The 18,564-nt window shown below is 36.7% G+C and overlaps 2 protein-coding genes across 2 annotated transcripts in view; one reads left to right on the top strand and one right to left on the bottom strand.

The window, feature by feature from the left end:
• The window catches only part of LOC579816 (roundabout homolog 1), a 35,989-nt gene extending 32,632 nt beyond the window's left edge, over nucleotides 1–3,357 (top strand). The window contains exon 23 of the mRNA XM_030978250.1: nucleotides 745–3,357. Within this exon, the coding sequence (XP_030834110.1) occupies nucleotides 745–782 (38 nt within the window). The 3' untranslated portion in view covers nucleotides 783–3,357. The remainder of the gene's footprint in view (nucleotides 1–744) is intronic.
• A 1,032-nt stretch (nucleotides 3,358–4,389) lies between these two features.
• On the bottom strand, nucleotides 4,390–17,682 carry LOC100888251 (neurotrimin). Its single transcript, XM_030978804.1, has 10 exons — nucleotides 17,547–17,682; nucleotides 14,627–14,761; nucleotides 14,007–14,168; nucleotides 10,532–10,846; nucleotides 9,613–9,760; nucleotides 8,448–8,548; nucleotides 7,710–7,861; nucleotides 6,973–7,168; nucleotides 5,136–5,183; nucleotides 4,390–4,865 (listed from the first exon to the last, which is right to left on the bottom strand). Exons 1-10 carry the CDS (start codon nucleotides 17,680–17,682, stop codon nucleotides 4,720–4,722), a joined length of 1,539 nt encoding a protein of 512 aa, XP_030834664.1. The 3' UTR covers nucleotides 4,390–4,719.
• Nucleotides 17,683–18,564: the final 882 nt, after the last annotated feature.

The following is an 18,564-nucleotide window of genomic DNA, read 5'->3' as shown; positions in this document are numbered from 1 at the left end:
ACCTTTGACCTTTGATGATAATACTAATTTAGTTAGATTTGATAGTACTTTTATTCATGATCATACATCATATTCACTTACATTTGATGATAACGTTACTTTGCATTAATAATAATAATAATAATAATAGTTCGTTCTTATGTAGAGCTTTTCAGGACCTCAGCCCTCTCAAAGTGCTTTGCGTATGCACATTCTCCACTCCCTGGGGAGCATTCCAGCCAGGCGTCATTTTTACAAGCGCACAATTGCTCATCTAACCACATTAACTTTCGCTACCTACCGGGACATCCTGTATTACATACATGATATTAAATTTAAGTAAAATTCAATAATTGTTGTATGCATATATATATACAATTATTACATTAAGGGCAGGACAGGATGGTTTTACATCGTGTTAAAATGGTGATATGGTATATATGATACCTAGAAAGAGTTATCATTGTTTATGTTCATATGTTATCAATGTAATATAAAGGCAAATTGAAAAAAATACAATGAACTATGGCATTAAAAGGAATTAATATACAATATATGGCAAGTTTGAATCATAAGCTGTGAATTGAGAAAATTTCACTTCCTGAAACTTTTTCAAACTGTTATCACCAACTGGTTGTATGGCAAGAAACTATTGTGGGGGGGGGGGGGGGGCGTCATAAACCTTCCCAATCCTTTGAACAAGTTTGTAAAGACACAACCATTTATCCTTTCTTTTTCTCTCTCCTTTTATTATTATTCCAACAGTTTCAAGTCAACATTTGCTGAGAGAAGATACTGTCTGATGCGGGAAGAAAAGATGGAAAATATTGTAATTTCACTATGCGTGGAGGAGGAGCTGAAGGAAAAAAATACAGTACATTTAGATAAATAAAGTTTGTAAATGGCAAGTTTATATTATTAAATATTGTAAATAAACATGAATTATAAAAAAAATATGATAAATTTGCCAATGACAATCGCTTTCTTATTTTCATTTTTTTTTTTAAATTTCAACACAAAAAGAGCTGTGCCTGAGATATTAGTTATTTGTTGACATGTATTATGTTGCTTTGTTTATCTTTTTAATTTGCCATGATTTATTTGAGTTTACACAGGTGTTTGATGATTAAAATGAAAGCCATGGAAGGTATATGTTTCGAATTTTTTAAAAGTTCTTTCTGTGGCTAAAATTGTCAGAGGGAGGTTTGAGAAAAAGTTAGATATCTGTAGGAGCAGTAGAAAAATAAATATTTTCATACTATAATACAAAGACTGAATGAAAAAATAAATGAGTACGGTCTATCCTGTATTCACATGTAAGAATAAATATGATTTAGACATAAGGGAATGGAGCTTTTCAACAATTTAATTTTAAATCAGTATTAATAACAAAAATTACTATTCAGAGGTTATACAATAAGCTAATGTTAAAAATTGTTATAGATTCTTTTGGGGGAGTAAAATAAGTCATGTTTAAATAGATATATTTAGCAGCATACTTCAACATGCTGACTACTGGTATACTACAAGGCTCTCTTTCCTTGCATCTTTAAACAGTTTAAATAAAGAATTAGAATATGCAAATGACATAATCAGCTGTATATAGAAAGTTACGGGATGAAAGAAAAGTTCTATATTGTAGGTTCACGATATTATGCAATATTGCGCCTGATGAAATTCCAATTGGAATTGGGGAGGAAAAGAGAAAAGAAATATTTTTAACTGCTTTGTTTGTATTTATAAATAAGAAATATATTGATAAAAGTTGAAGGGGGAGGGAAAAGGTGAATAAGAAAAATTTGAATGGTTGTGTATTGAATTACAAAAAATGGTAGAACATTTTTGTTTTGTGAGCAATTGTTGAATTATGTAGAAAAAAAACGTATTTACCCTATTTGTTATAGCTTGATGTTTCAAATGCAATAAACCTACTTTGGATAAAACATCGAAAAGATGACAGAAAAGCATATAAGCGTGTAACAAGCAATACAATGCACAGAAAATTCATATTAATTACACTGTTTATTGACTTCAACTAATAAGGTTCATCACTTTTAAAGCATTTATTTCTGCATATATCTTTTATGCACATTGTATTTATATACACCGACAGAGTGAAGATGCAAATTGAAATAATACAAAATATTGTTCCTTTCAGTATTGCACAAAAGCAATCTTTTTTTTTTTTAATAATTTTTTGCACCCCTCCAAGTAAAAGGTCAACAGAGGTCAAAATTTGCTGCAGTTATGCTGACAACATAACATGTGGATCTGATGGGCTTTCTTATATAGCTGAGGCGATGAGCCGTGCTTCATACAAAGTCATTGGAAATATGCATACACATATATCATCAAGTCAATTTTAGGTCGAAAACTTCTGATTTTCAAAGCTTTAGGTTTTTGAGTTTTAGGAGAGCTGTTACTTTTCTGATAAACACTAAAATATCACATAAATGATACTAGTGTAATCTTATGGCTTATAGGCTTTCTGTTGATATATAATTCACCTATTTCATATTTCATTACATACAGGGTCTTAAATAGTTGATTCAAACACAAAATAAATTCTTTCAAATTCTACTTTCATAGTTTGGTGTGACTACGGGGGCCAAGCGTAGAATGAACATGATCGATGGTGAGGTTGGTTGAAATATACAGAGAGGTTATGTTATGAAAAATGTTACTTTGCTTCATGGTTAAGTTGAATTTGTTTTCTTTGTACATAACAAATTTATTGCTGAAAACCAAAGGTGTTACAAGCTAAAATCCAGTCAGAAGAATCAATACCCGATCTGATTTCTGAATAGCTAAAAGGTTGCAAGTCCTTCTACCATTGTGCAGAAAATCCTTGACTGGTTTTTATGTCTTTGTACCGGAGTTGATTTTTTTTTTACTAGATTCCATATGATTACCACCGTTCAGATTTTAAGATAGATATTTATATGAATATTATATTAAATGATTGTAGAATGAAGAGATAATGAAGAGATATTGAAGGCAGTTTATATTTATGTGAGTTGTATTTTTATGTTTCTTTAAGTGATATGCATACTTTTGTTGAATTGGATGGAGTAGGAGAAATCTTCTCGCTCTTCAGCGCGCTATGAAAAGAAATGAGTAATTTTCTGATTTTTTTTTTGTATGCCACCATTTCTTACATATCGCATGATAAATAAAATGCTGATATTTTTGTTTTCTCTCTTGTTTAAGATGATTATTGTCAAGTTTTTAAGTGCAGTGATGTTTATGAACATAGCTTGTAAAAATAAAAATACTGAGATTTATTACTGTGGCTTGTAAGATTATAAAATTGCCCTGTTTATCTTAACTATGTACAGGCTGAGGAAAATAAAACAAATAAAACTTGTTTCTATTGTACCGTACAGTGTGGGAGGATTGTTCCTTGTTTCCAAGATGAATATTAAGAAGAAAGAGAGAAAGAGAGTAAGAGCAACAGAGGTGAGGAGATAGTGAAATATAGAGAGAGAGAGAGAGAGAGAGAGAGGGAGAGAAAAGTGTAGGAAAGAAGAAGAGAGGGGAAAAGTTGTAGGAAGAAGTGAGAGATATAGGAGAGAGGGAGGGAGTGATGGACGTAGGTGAGATGGTGAAATACATTTATAAAATTAACACACGTGTGACAAGTGATAGGGGAGGTGGTTGAGAGAGAGAGAGAGAGAACAAGAAAGGTGAGAAGAGAGAAATGAGAAGAGAGAAATATGAAGATATAGATTGGCGATATGTAGGAAGAAGTGAGAGATATGGAAGGGGAAGGGGAGGGAGAGATAGATGTAGAAGAGATGGTGAAATACACTTAAAACACACTTTTGAAAAGTGATAGGGGAGAAGGGTGAGAGAGATGAAGAAAATATAAATTGATTTGGGAGGCACGGCAGAATGTGGTAATGGGGTTAGAGATGGAATAAGAGAGAGAGAGAGAGAGAGCAAGAGAGGTGAGAAGATAGAGAAATAGGAAGATATGAGAGAGATGTAAGAAGAAGTGAGTGATACATGAGATACAGAAGGAGAGTGGGGGGGGGGGGGGAGATAGTTGTAGATGAGATGGTGAAATACATTTTAAAACACATGTGAAAAGTGATAGAAGAGAAGGTTGAGAGAGAGAGAGTGGGAGAAAAGAAGAGAGAGAGGAAGAAAGGTGAGAAGAGAGAAGTAGGAAGAAGTGAGACACACGGAAGGAGAGAGGGAGATAGATGTAGATGAGATGGTGAAATACATTTTAAAGTTTAAAATACATTGTGAAAAGGTGATGGGGAGAAGGATGAGATAGACGAAGAGAAAGAGAGACAGGGTGAGGGGAGAGAAGAGAGAGATGTAAAAAAAGATAAAGTGATTGGAGACTAGAGGTACAGAAGGAAGGGGGGGGGTTCAGGGACTGGAAGACAAGGAGGAGGGAGAGTGAAATAAACAGACCTATAAGCAGAGACAATATACTACTATGATTAATCTTGCCCTTATTTTGATATTCCTTTAGCTCATGAATTTGTAGTTGTGTAATATTGTTTTTTTACTATTGTAAAGCACATTGTTATTTTGTCGGAAGATAAAATCGCTATATAAGCCTAGGTTATTATTATTATTACTGACATAAAATCTTTCAAAATCACATACTCATACACATTCACACATAATGTATGTAGCCTACATGGATGGTCAACAAAGAGGACTATTGCACCAACTTGGTTTTGAACCTACATGTAGGATCCCAGTTCCACGACCACTGCTCTAACCACGAAGCCACACACGCTCTCCATAGGTCATCGTGAAGACTACCATGGGACAGAATACGAGACTGGGTAAGCTGTACCCATGGTTACTCGATAGGGATGCTGAAGCGGTGTCCGGTGAGATTTCCAGCTCCACACGTTCTTCTGGAAAATAATTGATACGTCAAGGATAGAAAAAGAATGAAAGCTACAGTGAAGCCTAGGATAATTGACAATGAAGCAATTTTCGCTAGAGCATCTGTCGTAAAACCAGACTTGTAACTTTACTCCATCAAAACATAGATTTGCACCTTTAATTTCATGGAGCCTTTCATCAATAATTTACTTGTAAAATTTGAGGAAACAAAAGCTATAAAAGTGATTAGCATATACCAACAATTTGCTGCATTCAATGCTGCATTCAATAAAACTTACCGGCGTTTCTGCGATCAATATTGGTTTCCAAACTGGTTGATAAGTCCGCTGATCATCAGAAATGGGTATGAAGGAACAGGAAAGAATAGAATTAATTATAAGATATTTTGTTTCGTCATTAATTGCCGTCAGTGTACAAAGATTTTTTAAATGTGTGCATCCCGGGTTTGAAATACACAGAGTCAAAAATACACAAAATATCTATACTTGGTGCATTTTTCATCAGCGACATACATGTAGCCACAAGAGACACAGAAATGCTCCCCAATCCGCGTACATAGCGAAAGAGAAGAGAAGAAAAAAAAGTTTAAAGAGAAAATAAAAGTCAAAGAGAAATGGAAAAGAAGTGTGGAAAGAAAATGATAAAACCCCTCCTAAAGTCATCTCCTTCACTTGACACTCGATCAATTACCTTTTTCTCTCGCATTCATTTACTAAGGATAACTGGTCCTCCCCCCTCCCCTCCCCATCCTCCCCCTCCCCTCTCCCTCCCCTCCCCATACTCCACGACACAAAAGCCCGTCAGTTACTGTTTCAGATATAAAATATAAACCTTACCCTAAAACACGGGTGGCCAACCTTTTAAAGCTCGCGGGCCACATCTAACGATTTTCATAACTTGGCGGGCCGTAGGCCAGGCGGGGGGGGGGGGGGGGGGGGGGGGTAATCACATATTGAGACATAAGGGGTGTGCCGCTCTAATGGGTAACCTTTTTTACAAAAAGAATCCCTAAACTTGGGTCCCATTTTTAACAGAAATATCCTAAATATGGGTCCGTGTTTTCAAAAAATTTATTTAAAAAAAACTCGGGGTTTTAGCCATGCAAACACCCGAAATTTTTATAAAATGGGCTTTACTTTCAACAAAAATCTGCCAAAACAAGGCAACCCTTAAAAATGGGTAGAGGTTACGAGGCTTCAGCGGCACACCCCGTCAAAACCAAATCTGAAATCCTCCCCCCCCCCACACACACACACACTCATGTACACACTTGCAATTTTGCAAACAACAAAATCAGTCGAACAAAATCAGGCTTACTTTTTTAGTGTGATTTCTGGCTGACAAAATATGAGGCAAAGTTGTTTACCTTTCTCTTCTATGAAGAAATACTTCAGAGATCAATCCGATTTAAAGTTTCTGTCTTCATCAGAAACTTTCCTTTTCTTAATTCGCACGTCTCGAAATCGATGCCATGTTGGTTGTTATTTCAAACAAAATCAATGACACAGCAGAAAGAATATAAGGGGACTATCCACGATTAAGATTAATGAAAAAATTAAACGGCGGGAGAAAAGGGTTGTAAGTTTTAAGACAAGTATGGCATTTCAAACATATTTCTTGATTCACGATCGATTGGGCAAAAAGAATTTCCATTTCCGGTTTAACTTAATAAAATTTGGAGTGGATTTTAAAAGATTATTATTATTGTTATTATTTGTATATTTACAAAGGTTACTGCATGTGGAAATAACAAACTGAAATTAACACGGCGAGTGATGTTAATGTCGTTAATGTAATGTAATGAGAAGGAATTTGAGGAGTTTTGTATAAGCCACGTAACGAATCAATATGTTGTGAATGATAAAAACAAATTATGGAAATAGAGATAGCTGTGTGTAAATGCTTTACTCTATTTCATCGCTGTTATGCGGGCCGCATTTCATTCATTAACTATTTTTATAAATACTTTTTCAATGCTCCGCGGGCCGCACAAGAAGAGCTCGCGGGCCGCATGTGGCCCGCGGGCCGCAGGTTGGCCACCCGTGCCCTAAAATCAACCTCAAACCTTGAGCAAAACAATAACCTGAATTGAAAACGATAACAGATGAGACTTACAGACAGACGTGCTGAAAGTTAAACTGGCGCCCTCTCCGTTGCCCAACGAATTTCGGCCATACAGAATGACCTCGTATGTGGTATTTGTATATAGATCCCGGATGACGTGTGATACTGTGTCAGAATCTGAAGAAAATGGGACGACCTCTTGGAACCACTGAAGTTGTGTTTGGTTTCCCAGACTGGCGACTGCTTTCTATTACAAAGGAAGAAAAAGATCATTATACATCAATCACTTTTTGAAAACTGCAGACTGTTCCAGTCCATTATCCTTAGCCTCATCAGACCTAGCCTTATCCTAACATTTACCCTTACCTTGAAAGTACCCTTACCCTTAACCCCTTACCCTAATCCTAACACTAACCCTTGCCCTATGCCAAGAGACATTATGAATCCCTTAGGCAAATTGTAATTTAGTCGTGACTTGACTTTAAGAAAAGGCTGAGTTCTGGAAAGAGGTGAAACATAATTTGTGAGCGTTATCATTGTTTTATGCAAATGTGGAAGAACATCAGATAAAAAATGTTCCCTTGAAAAGCATGACTCTTCAAATGCCTTAATATTCTAAATATGGCATGTAACATCATAAAAATCGGGACAGATTTTTATGCCACTTGTTCGTGTAGTCCCATATACATCTTTCTCTACAGTGCTTGTAACATTACCAAGACTGGGTCAAACTTCTTATCATTTTGATGATTCCAGAACCTTGCAGTACACACCAAATTGAAACTTACAGGCTGATTCCGTGGACGATATGCCACGATGAATTCATCAATGTTCAAGGGTGTGCCATACGGCGTGATTGCATTTGGTGCCCAGAGAAGATGGTATGCATGACGTCGTGGTCCGGTAGCTGTGCTAAGAATAGTAGGTCGCATAGGCCTTCCTATGAAACAGGAAAGAAATAATATGTAAATTATCAGCGCAAATCTGATATGATCGCGCATTAATTTTACAGATAATTTAACAGCCATAAAAAGGATAATTTGCAACGATAACTAGAAGAAGAAAATTATGAGATAAAAAGGATATCACAAGTGGGTTCAGAAGGATGTTTTGAGAGGAAAAAATAAAGACGATCATGAATATAGAAGAAAAACAAATAACTTCATGAAAAATGTATGTGATTCTCTCTGTTCACAGTTAATATTTTAATGTTAGATAAAATTGAATTTGTACGAAAAACATGTTCACATAATACGTATTCCCGGTTATAGCCCACGACAAGAAATTTCGTGCGACCGTCGCGTCGGTCTTGTGGGCCGCTCTGAAAGTTATTTGACATGTTTTACGGCCACCGAGACTGTCATGTTGATCTCGGGACCCCGGGGCCGTCAGTCTACTCGGATGTCGCGATATTTCCCAATATTCTCAATGTTGCTGGCATTCTTTTCGACGGCGGACCCTTTCAAACACGGACGATTGTATGGCCATGCACGTGATATGGAATCATCTCTTTAATTCAAACTCACCGCATATTTCTAGGCTTTTCACAGCCGTTCCAAGGAGGTTTGTAGCAGTGCATGTATACATGCCGTAATCGGATTCATCCAGCTTCACGATCACAAGGGATCTGTTGATTTCATTTAATAACAAATCAAAATCATGAACACGAGATGTTTAAAATTATTCAGAGATAATATAAAGAAAAGGGAAAATGCCTAAGAAATTCAAAGCGGCATTCCTTGTTTTAATTCCTTATCTTCAGTGATCCAGTAGGAATGGGAAAAGGAGCGATATATATATAATATCTGAAGAAATACAATTGAAACCGGGCATAGTGAAAAAGGATAACTTTCTCAAAGATTTTTAAGTCAATTGTTTTAATTATCATATATACATATATAGAGAGAGAGAGAGAGAGAGAGAGAGAGGGGGGAGGAGAGAGAGAGAGAGAGATAGAGAGAGAGGGAGAGAGAGAGGGAGAGAGAGAAAGAGAAAGGGGGAATAGAGAGACTCTCTATAGATAGAAAGAGACAGACAGACAGAGAGACAGAGACAGAGAGAACAGGATGGTTGTGTGAGACATCATACACACTGGCAAGAAGAGAGAAACGTGGTAGGAGATCGATAAATGACGATAAAGCACAAAGTCACAGAAACCAATAAAACATTTTCTAGATTCAACATTTTCCTAGAGATTTACAAATATTTAAACGGGTCATTACTTTCATTTATTTTCAATTTGCCAACAAGGCGCGAAAAAAATATATCCACAGATGCGGTACTAAACTTGCGGATATAACTTTGAATGGAGAAGGGAAATTGATAGTGATTTAATTGTTACAGCCCTCCTCCCCCTCCCGTTTCGCGTCTTTTTTTTAACATAACCTAGCCATCCTACCGCTGCATTTGATTGGCTCAATAGGAACCTATACGTCATACGCTAGTCATATGAGATTTCATACAACACAAGTTTACTTTAAATAAATGACATTGCGTCAAAATCGAGAGGCTTACCGCAAACGAAATTGCGACATACTAGTTAGTCCAGAATCTGTCCGATTTAATTTTGTTCTCCACCACACCGTACCAACGCAAGTATTTATATATTCAAATATTAATAGGCAGCGCATGATTGGCTAGGTTAGGTTTAAAAATGTTGCCTCCCGGTCCCCTTTTCATGATCGTCAGTACCTCTGTGCTGTTACAAGTTTCTCTCCATCTTCACTTTTGGTCCATCTGTAGATAGCTGGAGGGGAAGCGGTTGCTTGGCAGTCAATCTTGATGTAGCTATTCAAGCCAGCATAGATGACGGGTGCGAGAGGAGATATACTGGGCTCATCTGTGTATTAAGATAGATAGAGAGAGAGAGAGAGAGAGAGAGAGAGAAGGAGAGAAATTAGAGAGAGATGGAGAGAGAGATGGGGAGAGGGGGGGGGTGAGAGATAGGGCCAGAGAGGGCCAGAGAGAGAAAGAGGGGGGAGCGAGAGAGAGAGGGGAGCGAGAGAGAGGGGGAGCGAGAGAGAGAGAGAGAGAGAGAGAGAGAGAGAGAGGGGGAGGGGGGGGGGGGAGGGGAAGGAAAAACGGTGACGAGGGAAAAGAGAGACAGGGAAAGAGAAATGGGAGAAACGAGCCAGTTGAAAGGAGTGAAGAGAAGTGAAAAGAGATGGAACATTGAAGAAAAATCAGGAAAAAACAACAAACAAACAAAATATTTCGAATTTAGTATCAAACATATACGAAAGATCATCAATACATTATTGATGAAAATATACATGTAATAATAAATTGTGCCGACATGTGTTATTATTTTTTTGCTCTTCTAAACCCCGGCCCCCCCACTCAGTGTTATTTAGGGTACGCATATGCGTGTTCCAACCGACCCCCCCTTTTCAGCAAAAGTCCGGTGTGTAAAGTCAATACGGCTCGACCTTTTTCTTTTGTTACGAAAAGGACATTTTGGCAACACGCATGCGGTCATTTTGAAACCTGAGTGGGGGGGGGGCCGGGTTCTAAACACAGCAGTAATTGAATTCGTAATTTAAAATTGAAGAAGATACGCTCACTAGTTTAACCAAAGCACAATATTCTACCACACAAAACACGCACTTACATTGCACGACCAATCTGATGCGCTTCTCCACGTCGCCGTACGGGTTGCTCGCTCTGCAAGCGTATTGGCCAGAATCGTCACGTGATGCATTGTCAACGACCAATCGTATTGCTCCATTCACGCTCGCATACTGCATATTCATAGCTGACTCGATATCCGTGACCAAAGAGATCCATTGTAAGAGAGGCGGTGGGAATCCCGTGATGACACAATCGACATAAAACGACTGGGATTCGTTGACGGTAATCGTAGGAATTCGGACCTGTATATCAATGGGGTTTCCTTCGTAGGTGATAGCTTGTAGAGCTGATGGACCTAGAGTAAAAGGAAAAAGAAAGAAAGAAGGAAAAAGAAAAAAAGAAAGAAAAAAAAAGAAAGAAAGAAAGGAACTGAAAGATAATTACACGGTAATAAATAAAAGAAGATAATAATAATTGAGTCACTTTCAGGATAGAAGAATAATTTCGCCACTGGTATTCAGTATTTCTCCCTCTCCATATTCTGAACATCCTGAACGAGGTGTATAGTACCGTACTGTCCCGACTTTGACGAGGTATTCCGAGCTGTCTCGAGTTATTGACGAATTAAGCTGAGCAATATTGCTCGACGTCCGGCTCGCCAACCCTATCGGCCCAAATTCTGCAAAAGTGTGTCCCTTTGTGTATGTGTATTAGGTGTGGACCCCCCTAAATAATGTAAATACAATAGTACCCGAATTAATTTCTAATCGAATCCGAATTTATTTCTAATCGCACCCGAATAGTGGAAACAAATTATCTTTCAGCCATCTTTTGTCGCGATTGAAGTTAGCGGTCATGAAAGCCAAACACTATTATAATTTGATGTTAGAAATAAAATAGACAGGATCTGCCGTGCATTTAAAAAATGTTTTCATTATTTTAGTTAGTGATTATGTCACATTAGTTTCATGTTCTGTACTATGTATGATATGTTACAACTGCATGAATTCTGTATTTAAACACTGTTGTAAATAGCTGTTATTTTATGATATGAACAAATAAAGTCCCTTAAAAGAGGATAAATAGAAAAAAATCTTTTGTTGCGATGAATGGATAGGTGGGTGTCAGTTTTAATCAGAAAACAACAATGCAATTTACACTGATCTGTTAGAGGGTGTCAAGCCGACTTCTCTCCTCGACCTTTTCCTCTTTTCCCCTTTTTTTCCTTTTCCCTTTTTTAGCCAGTCGTTTGTTGTTGTTTTTTTTTGGGGGGGGGGGTGCACGTGCCTCATTCCACCTGTAGCTTTACTACTGTTTGTCGTAAGTCTTTTAAATTTGAACGGGAATTTAGTTTTAAAAAACTAAGAATTGAATAAATATCGAAATCTCAGGAATTCAGTCACCAAGCTCATACGAAAAGAGAAGAGAGAATATTTTGACTCAGTATCTGAGAGGTACAGTAATGATAGTGTGAAGTTATGGAAGGAGTTAAGCAAAATTACTGGAAGGGGGGAAAAGACTTTGTTTTACCATCTGATTTAGACAGTAATAGATTGAACGATCATCATGATCTATCATGGAACCACCCGGAAAGTATACATACCTTCGTTTTGAAATCAATCAGTCCCTGGAAAACTGCAAACAAATCTCTTTATTGTCGAGAGAGATTAACCTTCAGTTTGTTAGAATTTGATAGAAAATTACTTAAAATCTCAGCTCCTTATATTAATATTTCTCTTAATCTTTTTAATGAAAGTTTGAATTGTGGATTTTTACCTGATAATTGGAACCTGGCTAGAACTACGCCTGTTTATGAAGGTAAAGGTGATAAGAATGATATTTCAAATTATAGACTCATCTCAGTCGTATGTCATATTACTAAACTGCTTGAAAAGGAAATTCAGTCTCAGTTTTTATTTTACTTGCAGACCAATCATCTTATTAGTGTTCACCAATATGCTTTCTTGCCAAATCATTTAACTAATACAAATTTACATAGAGTCATTGATGATTGGTATGAATCTTTTAATGAAAAGGAAAAAGTTGGTGCATGTTTTCTTGATATTTCAAAATGTTTTTTATTGTATTGACCATGAACTATTGTTGTCCAAATTGAATAAGTATGGTATTTTAAATACTAGTGTTTTATCTGGTCGGAATCAAGCAGTTTATTGTCGTGGTAAATTATCTGAAACAAAGGACATTACTATAGGAATTCCTCGGGAGGGGGGTATTTTAGGCCCCTCCCTCTTTCTTGTTTTTTATAAATGATCTAACTGATTGCTTACGGATAAGTACTTGTAATATATTATACGCTGATGATGTTGTCTTAAATGTTTCTGTTTTTGGTATTAATGTCATTACATCTAAGCTCTAAGCAGATTTATGTGCTATAGATGAATGATATTGTAAAAATAGATGACGTATTAATAATAATAAGAGAAATGTTATGCTGTTGAGTAGTAACACACGAGGTAATGAAATCATAGAACAAGTAAGAAGTATCAGATATTTAGGGATTGAAATTGATGATAGATTATCTTGGGATATGCACATTAAATCTTTTACCAAACCATTAAGTTATAAGTTTTTGACTTTGAGAAAGCTCAGTAAATTTCTAAGCTCTTCCATTTTGAATAAAATATACAAATGTACCATACAGCTAATCTTAGATTATTCTTCTTCCATTTGGGGGAACTGTTCTTTACAAAACAGAAATATTCTTTTAAGACTACAGAAAAGAGCTGCACGTATTGTTGTAGGAAACTCTGATTCTGATGTTAATAGCTCGAATATAACGAAATCATTAAAATGGCAATCGATTAATACTCGACGGGACTATTTTTAGCATGTATAATCACCTGATCCACATAATATCGTATAATGTACAACTGTATTCAAGGAAAATCCCGGTACGATAGTGCAATGAAGTGGAAATGTTTTTTAATAGACTTGCCAATACATTGAATGTTGTTTTACCCAAGCCTACTCTTGAATGTTTTAATAACTGTTTTTAGATACGCTTGTGGTAAAATCTGGAATAATTTACCTTTTGCTTTTCAAAATGCTAAATCTATCGAGGTCTTTAAACGTAATACCTGTGTGATACAATGCCGATTTATATACTGCTCTTGACATGCCTTATGTCTCCTTCTCTCTCTCCTTTTCCCTCTCCATTTCTTTCTTTCCTTCTCTACTTTTACTAATTTCATTATAACTTTTCTCCTTTTCTAATCTTTTTGGTGATATTTGAATGCTTTCTATTAAAGTGATTTGATGTTTTCCGCAGTTAATTTCAATTATTACATTGTCGTTTGTTTTTTAAAATATTTTTTTAATGCGTATTATTCTTATATGTAAGTTTTATACTTTTTTTTTACCTTTGCTTGAGAGCTTTGGTGATATTCATTATTTTTTATTTCCGTGTATTAAATTTTTGTATCTACAATGTGTATCTGATTCTTATCCTGATTAATTTTGAATAAATAAAATAAATAAAAAATAACTTTACTTACGTCCCACTCGCAAATCGACTCGACGAGATGTCGGAATTTGGGTATTTATTTGACAGATGTACACACCCTCGTCTGATAACCCGACGGAAGCAATAGAGAGGTCAAAGGTTGTGTTTCCTTCCCGTCTGACTGCGTAGCGGGGATTTCGCGTGTTCGAGAGTACTGCATGGAGAATGAAAGACAAAATAAAATCGACACGATTTTCTGAAGAAAAAAAGTATACGATCGAGAAACGTTTAAAATATAACACTTCGATTTGAGAAGAGATAAAAGAAAGACTTTAGTGCAAAATTATATTGAAAAATAAAACATCAAATATCAATTAAATCACCAAATCAAAATTTTCCTAATTACCTTTGAGGTTTTAAAGTACATGGATAAATAAAATATATTGGTAAATAATATGAATCATCACCATCACCACCATCATCATCGTCATCATTCTATCCAGCCTTTGTTATTATTGTAATAATAATGATTATTACTATTATAAAGAAGTAGTAGTAGTGGTAGTAGTAGTAGAACTATCATCGCCATCATTGCCATCCTTAATTATCATTACAATTATTATTCTGCCTATTATCATCACCGTCATCACCATCATCATTCTCATTGCTCACATTGGATCGGGTCTTGTTTCATCCAAGTCACCTCATAATCTTGAAGATCACCTTCTACCCTACACAGAAGGATAGCATCATCACCCCGGAGAATGATCTCCAACTCATCCTCACCGCCGACGAAGCTTGGCTGATCTGGAAGAGGGAGGAGGAAAAGAGAGGGAGGAGGAAAAGAGAGAGAGGAAAAGAGAGAGAGGACAAGAGAGAGAGAGAGAGAGAGGAAAAGAGAGAGAGGAAAAGAGAGAGGAAAAGAGAGAGAGAGAGAGAGAGAGAGAGAGGAAAAGAGAGAGAGAGGAAAAGAGAGAGAGAGTAAAAGAGAGAGAGAGGAAAAGAGAGAGAGGACAAGAGAGAGAGAGAGAGAGAGAGGAAAAGAGAGAGAGAGAGGAAAAGAGAGAGAGGAAAAGAGAGAGAGGAAAAGAGAGAGGACAAGAGAGAGAGAGAGAGAGGAAAAGAGAGAGAGAGGAAAAGAGAGAGAGAGGAAGAGAGAGAGAGGACAAGAGAGAGAGAGGAAAAGAGAGAGAGGACAAGAGAGAGAGAGAGAGAGAGAGGAAAAGAGAGAGAGGAAAAGAGAGAGAATATCATTCTGCCCGTTGATATACTGAGAGAGTTTGAGTATCTTGGACTAACTTCATCGTCTGCTTGTGCAATTCATGCCCAACCTGTGATGTCACACATCTCAGCAGTGTTCGGAGAGCTCTTTACGTGCTATGGCCAAGGCTGTATTTAAGCATGTTGTAATTGATAATAATCATTACTTCGAATGTTTCTAAGCACTGAATTTCAATAACAATGTCCGATCAAAGTTTCACCTTTGCAATTATGAAAATAAAGTTAGTTTTGAAAATCTTCGCACAGCTACTTCAATTCTTTTTCGACAGTTGTTGATGGATATTGTTTTATCGATTATCAATGTAGATCAACATGTATTATATACCTCACTTAAGTAATCCAGCCATCTGATTGGTCGAAATTGCATTCATAAACTTCAACTGTTCCTGTAAAATTCCCGGTAACCATGCATAAAACATTTAATATTTTTAATAACCATGGTTATTAAAAAAATAGGTCAGCCTCCATGGTTACCCCATAGGTTTACATGTTAAAAAATGGTTTGAGCGATCGAGGATACCGTATGTGTGCGAAGGATTGGTCGGTAATTTCAATACAATTGAATCTCGATCGATCTTACCGACAATTTTATCTTGCATTGTTGACATGAAGACGAAAATAAACTTCCAAAAACAAAAAAACAACATCTGCCGATAGATCTTGATCTAAGTTCGTGCCAATATGCATTGCAAAAGTAAAAGAAGGGTCCGTTTAATGGAGCTTTTGCGAAGCATTCATCACGCCGAAGCCGGTTTCAATCCATTTTAATGTATATATTGTACAAAACTGCCAAGCACGTGAACATCGCGCGATGGACGAGTGGTGTAAGGCGTTGGTGTAAGATTTATCACTCATTGTACGTAAGGGTTCGACTCTCACCTTCGACAAAAAAAAAAAGTATTTTTATTTTTTATTTTTTAGTCTATTTTTTTTCGGCATATAAAAGTATTAATGACTGCTTTAATATTCGAGAAATAGTTGTTTTTATACGCTCTCGGGAAGGTTACAATTGGGCTATTCCCCTCGGCACGCCTCGGGTAATAGCACAATTCTAACCTTCCCTTGAGCTTATAAAAACAACTATTTCTCTCAAAGCAGTCATTAATACTATACTATTGACTGACACTCTCTTTGACGCAAAATTGAGAGTGACGTCATGACCTCGTAGGTATTCGTGTAATGAATTCCTAACATAAAGGATAAGTACATAAGCTCACCAGTAACTTGGTGAATGACTCTTCATGTAAACTCATAGGAAAGAATCAGATGTGGGTATCCAACAAAATAATTCATCTCGAGCCCGAAGGCATGATGTCCATATAATTATAACGCATTAAATATATACACGAAAATTTCCTTCGATAGGTGTCTAAACGCTTGAAGGAAATGAAGCGACCGCGCCCGCGAGGCCTCGACGAAACGCGTCATAACAAAAATGCGCTTGAAATTAAAACTCCTCCTCGGATAGCACAAGCGATGAATGTTTTACAATGCGAGATGATATCCAATGGATTAACTCTATATGATAATTCCTCTTGGTGATAATTGCAGCTGATAAAACATAATGTAGTGCAGATGAGTTGTAATATACAGTTGCATGTAAATAGCAGTAAAATCTTGTTTCCAGGGTGAAATCCTTCTACTATTAAAGATGGTGCACATTGGAATGAATTGAGAAAAATGTATCGTGTCCATTTTTCCAGACTGTCTCTTGATTGGCCAGTTGTTGCCATGATACAAAAACATCTGATAGCCTAGGGTACAATAGTGAAGGTATTTCAACAACAGGTGAGCTTGCCTGATTTATATTCTGTTGAGTCCCAATGAAGGATAGGCTGACCAGCAGTGAACAAAAGAGATGATTTCAAAAGGAATTGCTGGTCTGTTGATTATTAAAGGCAATCAATGGTTGTAGTAAAATCAGCTGACAATATTGTAAACAAACTGTGGTGAATTGCAAATGTCTTTATAATTGATAACATTTCCTACAACGTCATACACCATTTGAATTGGAAATGAGCAGAGCAAACATTTCAAGAACGTTACGGCTCATAAACATTGAATTGTGCCTTAATAATACGCTTGATTGGCGCAAGAAAAACAAAAACGTGGCCCCTTGTTCAAAATGTTATGTTGGTAACGACACATTGACCGTCCCGGGAAAAGTTTGCTTGTAAGGCACTTCCCCGTGGGCCTCTGTCTTAGTTAGGGAGGGGATGGTTGATACTGTCCTCTATTGGTATAATTAACACAAGGAGGAGAAGTACAATTTACCGAAATTCTTTTGACAGAAGCAGAAAATCACACTTACCAGAAGAGTTTGAGGGCTCGTTCTTCATGCAGTCCTGCAGCTCTTGTTCAAACAAGCAGGCCGACTGGCTATCTTCAACGTTTAGTCTGCCCATACACGCCTGTAGCAGTCCATTGTCATCGAAGGTGGTGCACATTATAACCGATGGACAAGCTAGAAATGCGAGACAGAACCATTTTCAAAAATGTATACAAAAATGTGTAACATTGCACCTCAACAGTCAGACACACATGGGTTGCCCTTCCTAGCAACACGCAATGCATGTCATTTGCATTCTGACTATTGAAATGCGATTATTCGTAACAGGTGAATGAAATTATTCGTAAAGAGGCACTTAACAAAGACGTATGCATTAACTCTGATTAAATTTCGAACACGGCGTAATTTATTTAAATATGCCAGTTCAATATTTTCAAATACATAGAACTCATACACAAAAGACGCCCTTAACCATTTCTTGCCTTTTCTTCGTTCACATTAGTTGCAGGAGTAATTGTAAAACCGTTTCAATAGTTCGAATGAAATAATCGCTTGTTATATCTCTCCCAAGCTTTCGGGTTTTTGTTATTGACCATAATTATAGAGGCATTCGCAGCAAATCCATACATTTGTGACGGGTCTATTGATTGAATGGCTCCATTAAAGAAAGAAATACAATTTTCCACTAGAGCTTGCACATAGTTTGCATGACATAGCAACAACCAATGTACCGTTATGCATCCCGTTTGCAATAACTTAAATGCACTTTCAAAAATATCTTTCAAAAACGAGAAGCAAGATATGAAACGTTTCGATAAGTGGTGCACCTGACACAAAATAAAGGAAAGGAAAACGGTGTACTAGGACAATACACGACAACATCTAAAGTAAGAACATATTAGGCTGGAAAGATATGTGTATAAAATGATGAAGGAATAATGGTTAATGAATGGTTAACGACGATCGATTTGTTACAATCAGAGTATAAATACCAGTATTGATTTTAACAACGGAGGTGGAAAGAGGGAGGATAGTACCG

Source organism: Strongylocentrotus purpuratus, unplaced genomic scaffold (genome assembly GCF_000002235.5).
Source record: "Strongylocentrotus purpuratus isolate Spur 01 unplaced genomic scaffold, Spur_5.0 spur5_scaffold_1, whole genome shotgun sequence".
In the NCBI taxonomy this organism is placed as follows: Eukaryota; Metazoa; Echinodermata; class Echinoidea; order Camarodonta; family Strongylocentrotidae; genus Strongylocentrotus; species Strongylocentrotus purpuratus.
Note: the sequence above shows the minus strand (reverse complement) of the source record. Positions and strands in the feature narration are given on the sequence as shown.

What these genes read in the sequence shown, in the direction of transcription:
- LOC100888251 (XM_030978804.1), bottom strand. Translation starts at nt 17,682, where the DNA reads ATGTGCACCACCTTCGATGACAATGGACTGCTACAGGCGTGTATGGGC. An exon ending in AAACTTGTAACAGCACAGAG is followed by an intron (nt 8,549 to 9,612) that starts GTACTGACGATC and finishes TGAAATCAACAG; the next exon opens with ATCCCTTGTGATCGTGAAGC. An exon ending in AACTTTCAGCACGTCTGTCT is followed by an intron (nt 5,184 to 6,972) that starts GTAAGTCTCATC and finishes TCTGATGATCAG; the next exon opens with CGGACTTATCAACCAGTTTG.